This window comes from Colobus angolensis, unplaced genomic scaffold, assembly GCF_000951035.1.
Source record: "Colobus angolensis palliatus isolate OR3802 unplaced genomic scaffold, Cang.pa_1.0 Scaffold113, whole genome shotgun sequence".
NCBI lineage: Eukaryota > Metazoa > Chordata > Mammalia > Primates > Cercopithecidae > Colobus > Colobus angolensis.
This window is the reverse complement of record NW_012112364.1, coordinates 6467398-6476924: the sequence shown is the minus strand read 5'-3', so window position 1 is coordinate 6476924 and position 9527 is coordinate 6467398. Positions and strand designations below refer to the sequence as shown.

General features: G+C 40.9%; 1 protein-coding gene across 1 annotated transcript; it reads left to right on the top strand.

The window, feature by feature from the left end:
- The first annotated feature begins 1169 nt into the window (after window positions 1-1169).
- Window positions 1170-7233, top strand: LOC105524094 (28S ribosomal protein S31, mitochondrial-like). Its single transcript, XM_011959212.1, has 4 exons — window positions 1170-1222; window positions 4118-4276; window positions 6207-6344; window positions 7128-7233. Exons 1-4 carry the CDS (start codon window positions 1170-1172, stop codon window positions 7231-7233), a joined length of 456 nt encoding a protein of 151 aa, XP_011814602.1.
- Window positions 7234-9527: the final 2294 nt, after the last annotated feature.

The following is a 9527-nucleotide window of genomic DNA, read 5'->3' as shown; positions in this document are numbered from 1 at the left end:
AAGCTCCGCCTCCCGGGTTCACGCCATTCTCCTGCCTCAGCCTCCCAAGTAGCTGGGACTACAGGCGCCTGCCACCATGCCCGGCTAATTTTCTATATTTTTAGTAGAGACAGGCTTTCACCATGAAACCCTGGTTTAGCCACGATGGTCTTCATTTCCTGACTTTGTGATCCGGCCACCTTGGCCTCCCAAAGTGCTGGGATTACAGGTGTGAACCACCGCGCCCAGCCTGTTTTGAGTTTTAAAAGGTGTCTTTTAATGATTTTTGCCTCCCCTCCCCCTTTTTCAAGGACTCCAGTGCACAGGACTAGGTAAATCATGATCGTTGCTTCATGAGGCACTGTCATCATTGCTTCATGCAGAGCCTGCTTTTCTTTCTTTGTATTATATTTTGAACCTTCATTGATATGGTTATTATAGCTACACTACCTCCCAAACATAATAGCATAAAACATGCATTCATTATGCTCACAGATTCTGTGGGGTTAGCAATTTGGCTAGAACACAGCGGGGAAGGCTGGTCTGTGCTCTGTGATGTCTGGGGCCTCAGTTGGAAGGCTTAGAAGTCTGAGGCTGGAATCGTCTGAAGTTTGCTCACTCATAGGTCTGGCAGTTTATGCTGGCTGTCATCTGAGACCTTAGCTGAGATTGTTAGCAGAAACACCCACATGTGGCTTTCCTTGTGGCCTGGGCTTTCTTACTACATGGTCGCTGGGTTCCGGAGCAGGTGTCTCAAGTGAAAGTGAGCCAAGAGAAAGTTGTATTTTCTTTTTAATGACCTAGCCTTGTAATAAGATTGGACAGCACTGTGTTCACCCCGTTCCACATTGATTTTCCTGGGATATTTGTTTTTATCACAACCACTCCTGAGAAACCCGTCTTAACAAAGATATAATGTCATTGATAGGAATGGGGCAATATACATTCCTCTGTATGCACTGGTTCTGCATCCACAGATTCAACCAACATCTGATTGAAAATATTAAAAAAGAAAAAAATACAGTATTATAATACAGTACTACTTACCTAATTAAGTATTATAAGTAATCTAGAGATGATTTAAAAGTATTCGGGAGGATGTGCATTACTTATATGCAGGTACTCTGCCTGTTTATATAATGGGCTTGTGCATCCATCCTGGGGGCAGGGCAGAGCTGTTCCTGGAAATAATGCCCGTTTCCCATGGCCCCACCTCCCCCAACCCCTGCATATATGGACTGCTGTAATGTTACTGTGAACTGCTTAATTCACATAATTATTGACAGACGTGGTTGTATCTTCCTGTGGTGACCCAGAGTGCCTTAGGGCACAGTTTGGGAACCAGGGTCCCAAGTGGAGAGCTTGTGTCTTCTCCGCTCATCTTTAGCTAAGGTAGATTCCAGGCTGGGATCTGGAATTGTCTGAGGGCCCTTTTCCAGTGGTTGACACTGGCTGTTGGCTGAGGCTTTAGCTCGGGCTCTTGGCCAATACACTTACCCATGGCCTCTCTATGTGGCCTGGGCTTCTTGCCTGGTAGCTGGGTTCCACAGACAAATGTCCTGAGGGATCAAACTGAAAGTTGTATGACATTATTTGATCTAGCCTCAGAAGTCATAGTGTGTTACTTCTATCTTGTTCCATTCATCAAGGCAGTCACAAAGTTTCCCCTGGTTTTCAGGGAGGGAAGATAGATTCTCTCTCAATGGATATGTGGCAATGTTTTGGAAGAGCATGTGGGACCAGAAGTAATGCTGTCACTGTTTTCTGAAAGTATAATGTGCTTTGATTATACATCTGGTACCTGATAACTGTAGAATGTCAGCTATATTGTAGGCAACATTTTCATGACAAAATTGACCCCTAATTGATAGATTGCATTTGGCCTAGGAGAACTATGGGTACCTGATGGGGATACCATATTTAGGACTTAAATGAAGTGATTCTTCTTCTTTGTTTTTTGAGTTGAAGTCTCTCTCTGTCGCCGAGGCTGGAGTGCAGTGGCATGATCTCAGCTCACTGCAAGCTCCGCCTCCCAGGTTCACATGATTCTCCTGCCTCAGCCTCCCAGGTAGCTGGGGCTACGGGCATGTGCCACCACGCCCGGCTAATTTTTTTGTATTTGTTTTTTTTAGTAGAGATGGTGTTTCACCATGTTAGTCAGGATGGTCTCAAACTCCTGACCTTAAGTGATCCACCTGCCTTGGCCTCCCGAAGTGCTGGGACTATAGGTGTGAGCCACCGCACCCAGCTAAAAGCTTTTTCTTATGAAAAATTTGAAACATATGCAAAGAACACAAAATGATATAACCTCTTTCTACCATTGCCCAACTTCAACAGCAATCAACATTTTGCCATTCTTTTTTTTTTTTTTTTTTTTTGAGACGGAGCCTCGCTCTGTCGCCCAGGCTGGAGTGCAGTGGCCGGATCTCAGCTCACTGCAAGCTCTGCCTCCCGGGTTTACGCCATTCTCCTGCCTCAGCCTCCTGAGTAGCTGGGACCACAGGCGCCCGCCACGTCACCTGGCTAGGTTTTTGTATTTTTTAGTAGAGACGGGGTTTCACCATATTAGCCAGGATGGTCTCGATCTCCTGACCTCGTGATCCGCCCGTCTCGGCCTCCCAAAGTGCTGGGATTACAGGCTTGAGCCACCGCGCCCGGCCTCATTTTGCCATTCTTGTATCATCTATGCCTTCACCCAGTTTCTGTCTCCTATTTGATAATGATTTATGGTTCTTTTTTTTTTCAGGTAAAATTTACATATATTAAAGTGTACAAATCTCAGCTGTAGGATTTTGACAAACGGATAAGCCCCTGTGACCCACACACTTACCAAGACACTATGTTTTTCATTTTCACCTTCCCAGTCAATAGCCATCTGTCCTGAGGCAGTTGCTGTTTTGATTTTTTTTTTTTTTTTTCCCACCTCAGATTAGTGTTGCCTGTTCTGGAACTTGATATAAAAGGAATCATATAGAATTTTATTTATTTATTTTTTTTAAGAGAGAGTCTAGCTCTGTTGCCCAGACTGGAGTGCAGTGGTACAATCTCAGCTTACTGCAACCTCCATCTCCTAGGTTCAAGTGATTCTCACGTCTCTGGAGTAGCTGGGATTACAAGCATGTGCCACCACGTCCGGCTAATGTTTGTGTTTTATATTCTTTGTGTCCAGCTTCTTTCACTTGATCTAATGTTTATGAAAGTCATTCATGTTGGCATGAGCTGAGTACTCTTCCATTGTCTGGATATATCACAATTTGTTCTTCTATTCTAGTGATAGACCTTTAGGTTGGTTCCAGTAAAGCTTCTGTGAACTGGTTAACCTGCCTTTATATTTGCTTGCAATATATGTTGCTTTTAAAATACAATAGCATTTCATTAAAAATTCCACTAATTTATAATTTTTGAGGCTGATCTGTCCCTCACCCTCCACCTTAATATATTGTTCTGAATAAGTGTTGTACTTCAGCAAATATCCATTAATTTTAACATTTAACCTTTCAGAGTTTATTTCAAAGTTTATATAAAACAGGTACCTAATAGTTGAGAATTCTTGCTTTTGCCGGAAATTGAATTGAATACTTTTTTGAACACCAAAGTTTTCCCCCAAAACTCACTTTACCTGTCACTAAACTAATGAACTAATGGCATAATAAGCAATCTCCCTCCTTCTTTCCTTCCTTCCCTCCCTCCTTCCCTCCTTCCCTCCCTCCTTCCCTCCTTCCCTCCCTCCCTCCCTCCTTCCCTCCCTTCCTCCCTCCTTCCTTCCTTCCTTCCTTCCTCTCTTTCTCTCTCTCTCTTTCTTTTTTTTGAGATGGAGTCTCACTCTGTCTCCCAGGCTAGAGTGCAGTGGCATGATCTTGGTTCACTGCAACTTCCACCTCCTGGGTTCAGGCAATTCTCTTGCCTCAGCCTCCCAAGTGAGTAGCTGTCACTACAGGTGCATATTACCACACCCAGCTAATTTTTGTATTTTTAGTAGAAATGAGGTTTCACCATGTTGGCTAGGCTGGTCTCGAACTCCTGACCTCAAGTGATCCACCTGCCTCGGCTTCCCAAAGTGCTGGGATTGCAGGTGTGAGCCACCACACCTGGCCAATCTCTTTTTTATTTCTCATTTGTTTTCCATTTTCTTTTTCAGATCTGAGCCCCTGAGTCCTGAGTTGGTGGCAGCTGCATCTGCTGTGGCAGATTCTCTCCCTTTTGACAAGGAAACAACCAAGTCAGAGCTGTTAAGGCAGCTCCAGCAGCATGAGGAAGAGTCAAGGGCACAGAGAGATGCAGAGAGACCTAAAGTTAGGTGAGTGAATCCAACCTTTAGATCAGTAATGTTTATATCTCAAAATGGCCATTTTCATGTGGCTAGTGGGTAATGCACATAGTATATACCACAGAAGTGGAATTTGTATATAAAATGTATGGCATAATTTTAGCAATTCAATTTTTTTAAAAAACTTAAGACGCCGGGCGCGGTGGCTCAAGCCTGTAATCCCTGCACTTTGGGAGGCCGAGACGGGCGGATCACGAGGTCAGGAGATCGAGACCATCCTGGCTAACATGGTGAAACCCCGTCTCTACTAAAAATACAAAAAACTAGCCAGGCGTGGTGGCGGCGCCTGTAGTCCCAGCTACTCGGGAGGCTGAGGCAGGAGAATGGCGTGAACCCGGGAGGCGGAGTTTGTAGTGAGCTGAGATCCGGCCACTGCACTCCAGCCTGGAGGACAGAGCGAGACTCCGTCTCAAAAAACAAACGAACAAAAAAAACTTAAGACATAAGTATGACTATCCTTTTTAAGAAACCAATTGAATGAAGTTTCCTTTTAGGCAGTTACAGTTTCTTGTCCGTGAAAATAGAAATGGTAAATTCAGTAATGTTATTACAAATAACAGAATAAGGTAGCTTCTCTGAGAAAAATAATTTTTTTTTTCAGTTAAATAGCTTGTTTTATACACAGTATGGTAATCTTCAGGTCTGTTTCCTTCTCTTTTTCCTCCTATTATATTTCAGCTGATATCTTTCCACGTATTCTCTTCATCTCTCATTGTTTTATGTGATGTTATACTACTTGCTGCCTACTTTATAGTAAGTGGTAACACAGCTTTATTTTGTAGAGTGATCTGAACCAGGTGTTCTCAATGAGCATGTGTACCAGGTTTATTTCAAGAAGTGAAAAGAAATGGCTGTATGCACTGGCTCATGCCCATGATCCCAGCACTTTGGGAGGCTAAGGCGAGAGGATCACTTGAGTCTAGGAATTTGAGATCATCCTGGGCAACAAAGCAAGACCCCATCTCTACAAAACGTAAAAAAATTAGCTGGGCACGGTGGCTTGTGCCTGTAGTTCTAGCTACTTTGGAGGCTGAGGCAGGAGGATCACTTAAGTCCAGGTTTGAAGCTGCATTGAGCTGTGATCTTACCACTGCACTCCAGCCTGGGCGATAGAGTGAGACCCTATCTCTAAAATAAATAGTAATTTTTTTAAAAAGGAAGACATAGATATCTGGACTGTCAGTTCCAGTGACTCATTTTGTTTGTGTTTGAATAAATACAAAGCAGCAAATAGATATGGCTAACTCTTGGTTTTAATTTAGTTATTGAATGTAGGTGATAGGTATACAGATACTGATTTTACTTTCCTATCATTTTCTCTGAGTAACTTTTCATGAGACACTTATGATTTAAATGAATATTTCTGAAGAACGTCTTTAAAAGATGAAAGTAAACATGAATTGTAATGTGTTATATGAATGTTAATAGGTGGCATTTTTTATTTAAACATTTTTTATGCTGTATAATTAGTACATAAAAATGAAATAAGAATTAAATGATATCAGTCTTCTGTTGAAGAAAGTTTTTACTGTTCTGTAGCTAAGATTTCTTTTCTTTTTTTTTTTTTTTTTGAGACGGAGTCTCGCTCTGTCGCCCAGGCTGGAGTGCAGTGGCCGGATCTCAGCTCACTACAAGCTCCGCCTCCCGGGTTTACGCCATTCTCCTGCCTCAGCCTCCCCAGTAGCTGGGACTACAGGCGCCACCACCTCGCCCGGCTAGTTTTTTTGTATTTTTAGTAGAGACGGGGTTTCACCGGGTTAACCAGGATGGTCTCCATCTCCTGACCTCATGATTCGCCCGTCTCGGCCTCCCAAAGTGCTAGGATTACAGGCTTGAGCCACCGCACCCAGCCTGTAGCTAAGATTTTTAATGCACTTACTTGACCTTTTTGTTATTTCAGTTTCAATAACATAATGTCAGATATGAATGTTGCCAGATCTGCTACAGATAGAGTTCATTCAAGACCAGAGCATCAGATTCAGTTTGAGGAAGGCTATGACAATTATCCTGGCCAGAAGACTGCTGATATTACAAAGAGGTATCAGGCTTTGCAATCTGCTGGGTTTTGTTTGTGTAGTTTGTTTTTACCTTGACTGTAGACTTTTACCTTATTGCGTGTGTGTATTACTGCTGTTGGATATCTGAGCATTATGAATGCATTTACATCTGTGCTCTTACTCTCTGTATACCACTTCCTAGAGAGGGAACCGTGTGCTGGATTTAGTCAGTCCTGCAGTTTTCCATACCTGAAATCAAAATGGGCCATGCTTCACATCTACCCACGATGAACAGGGGTCCTTTGATTTAGAATGAGAGGAGCTGACTCAATTCTGAACAAAGAAGTGTTTTGTGAGAAACATTATTTTTCATTTGAATATAAGTGTCTAATACTGTGTATTCATATCCCCTTTATATCTCAATACATGCTTATCTTATGGTGTACCTTAGAGAAATAACCCACCATCAATGAAAAGAAGGAAAGGCAAGAGGAAAAAAAGTTTACGTAATACCTTAAAGTGGTAGATTATTTGTGGCCATTTGAATTTACTGATTTGAAGTTCTTAAAGATGCTGAGCCATGCCTCACAAAGTTATTTTAGAATCTAAAGTTGTTCTGTATTTGCATAAAGTTTCTGTTCTTTCTCACCTTTTAAACCCTGAAAGTGATGGCTGGGAAGGAGGAACCAGGTATTTGGCATGGTCTGACAAAAATTAACTTGTCTTTACAGCAGATATGCTCTCAGCTGCAGTGTTTTCAATGCATTATGTATTCTGCGGATTCGTTTTAAGTGAAATCAGAAACTTGAGTTAACTCCTTCCAGGTGTTACATTACTGATTTATACAAGAAAGTTGGAAAAGGTGGTCAGCAGTTAACACCGGAAGTTCAAGAGGTTATTGTGACTTTGGAAGATTATTTGAATTACTAATTTAAAGTGATTTAGTATCTGTTACATATTATTGAATAAAGGAGAGGTCTACTTGGAGTTTTAGTTAAGAATATTTAACTGAATCAGTTAATCCTTGAGAATATTTAACGGAATCATTCATCTTGGACATGATTCTGTGCAACTGCATTAGGATGGTATAATTTGATTTTTAATATTAGATTTGATATTTAATATTGTTAAAATTAGAAGCTAAAGTAGGAAAGGGGTTTCTGTGCCTTCAATGTGTTAAAAAGCCAGCTAGAGGGGAGTAAGGGGAAAAATGATGAGACGCCAAGTTGTTCACCCTGCTATGACTGGGGTAAGATCTGGGGTGACAACTCCAGACAACCCGGGCCTGGACTGATTCCTTCTGTTGCAGATTGACAGTTCACACTGGCCTGCCTCAGAATGTCGGCACTGCCACTGACTATTCTGTGACTGGGCACCTTTTATAACTTCCATCAGCGTGTTTCCCCAGCTATAAAATGCTGAAACTGAAACCTAGCTTAAATGGCTTTCTTGAGGAATAGATCTGGTACATAGTAGGTGCTCAGCAAATGTCCATTCCCTTTCTTTATAGTACATTACTCTTTTGAAATTCAATACTTTCCCAAGGCATTCGCCCTCTGCTGTGACTTGCTTTAATCCACCATCCTATTTGCCAGACGTGCGGTTGAGGGAGAAGAAGGCAAGGCAGTGAAGAGAGTTCTGGAGCATAAAAGCCTTTGTTTATAAATAACTTGGGAACCAGCTAGAATAAAGATTATATGATTTGAGATCACGTTATTTAACATTCATATGGTATTTGCATTTTTTCCAGTTATTTCTATTTAGTAGAAGTAATTTTGTTTATTAAAAAAACAAGAATTCAAATTTTTTGTTTGTTTTAGATAGAGTCTTGCTCTGTCGCCCAGGTTGGAGTGCGGTGGCATGATCTCGGCTTACTGCAAATTCCACCTTCTGGGGTCAAGCGATTCTCCTGCCTCAGCCTCCCAAGTAGCTAGGATTACAGGCATGCACTACCATGCCCAGTTAATTTTTCATGTGTTTTTAGTAGAGACAGGGTTTCACCATGCTGGCCAGGCTGGTCTTGAACTCCTGATCTCATGATCCACTCGCTTTGCCTCCCAAAGTGCTGGAATTACAGGCGTGAGCCACCATGCCCGGCCTCAAAATTATTTTTAAAACTAACCCCCCACTTTATTTTTTATTTTTATTTTTTGAGATGGTGTCTCTCTCTTATTGCCTGGCCTGGAGTGACGTGGCACAATCTCAGCTCACTGCAACCTCTGCCTCCTGGGTTCAAGGGATTCTCTTGCCTCAGCCTCCCGAGCAGCTGGAATTACAGGCACCCACCGTCACATCCGGCTAATTTTTTTGTATTTTTAGTGGAGACGGTGTTTTACCATGTTGGCCAGGCTGGTCTCGAACTCCTGACCTCAGGTGATCCACCCACCTCGGCCTCACAAAGTACTGGGATTACAGGCGTGAGCCACCTTGCCTGGCCAACCCTCCAGTTTATAAACTGGATTTTAACCTGCCAGTAATTTATTCAAGTAAATATATGAATTGATGCATAAAGCAGTTGATTATCAAATGTGCAAGAAAATGTCACCTATTAACTCTCTGATATTAACTTCAATAGCTAATTAAAAATAGTCATGTAAAGAAAGTTAATAATTATTTTTAAATTATAGAATGATTGCTTTATGAAAAAGAATGTTGTGATTTACCTATACAATTTTTTATAATTATGATTTATAATTAAACATTGCAGTGTTTTCTGCCCTTAAAGACAAATGTTGACTTTAACAGCTTCTAATTTAGGATAGTTTTATAGTTTTTCACAATATGGAGTTTTTAAAACCTTAATATAAATGGGAAAAATAAAAATTATGGCAAATTAAGCTAATCTTTTCAATTAGGTATTTTGGAAATTAAATTGCTTTAGCCGATTTGTTGTAGTATGAAGCAAAACTTCAAGTGCACATTTCTGTTTTTAGTTTATCGGTTCTAAAAATGTGGCAATTTAGCTAAGCTTTTTGATGTGGGTCAGTGGAATTATTTTTAATTTCTACATGGAATATTTCACTTAAGATATTTTCTCATAATTTTTGTTGACAGTTTAAAATATTTTCATCAAAATGTTATTTTTTTTTTTAGACTTAGTTAAAATATATTTACGGGGAAAAGACTTAATATTTTTTTTTCTTTCTTTTTTTTTTTTATTATACTTTAAGTTCTAGGGTACATGTGCATAACGTGCAGGTTTGTTACATATGTATACTTGTGCC

Bases quoted from the DNA above. Each gene is read 5' to 3' on its own strand.
- LOC105524094 (XM_011959212.1), top strand. From the start codon at position 1,170: ATGCCCGTTTCCCATGGCCCCACCTCCCCCAACCCCTGCATATATGGA. The intron at 4,277-6,206 runs GTGAGTGAATCC...TTGTTATTTCAG, and splicing joins GCAGAGAGACCTAAAGTTAG to TTTCAATAACATAATGTCAG. The intron at 6,345-7,127 runs GTATCAGGCTTT...AACTCCTTCCAG, and splicing joins ACTGCTGATATTACAAAGAG to GTGTTACATTACTGATTTAT.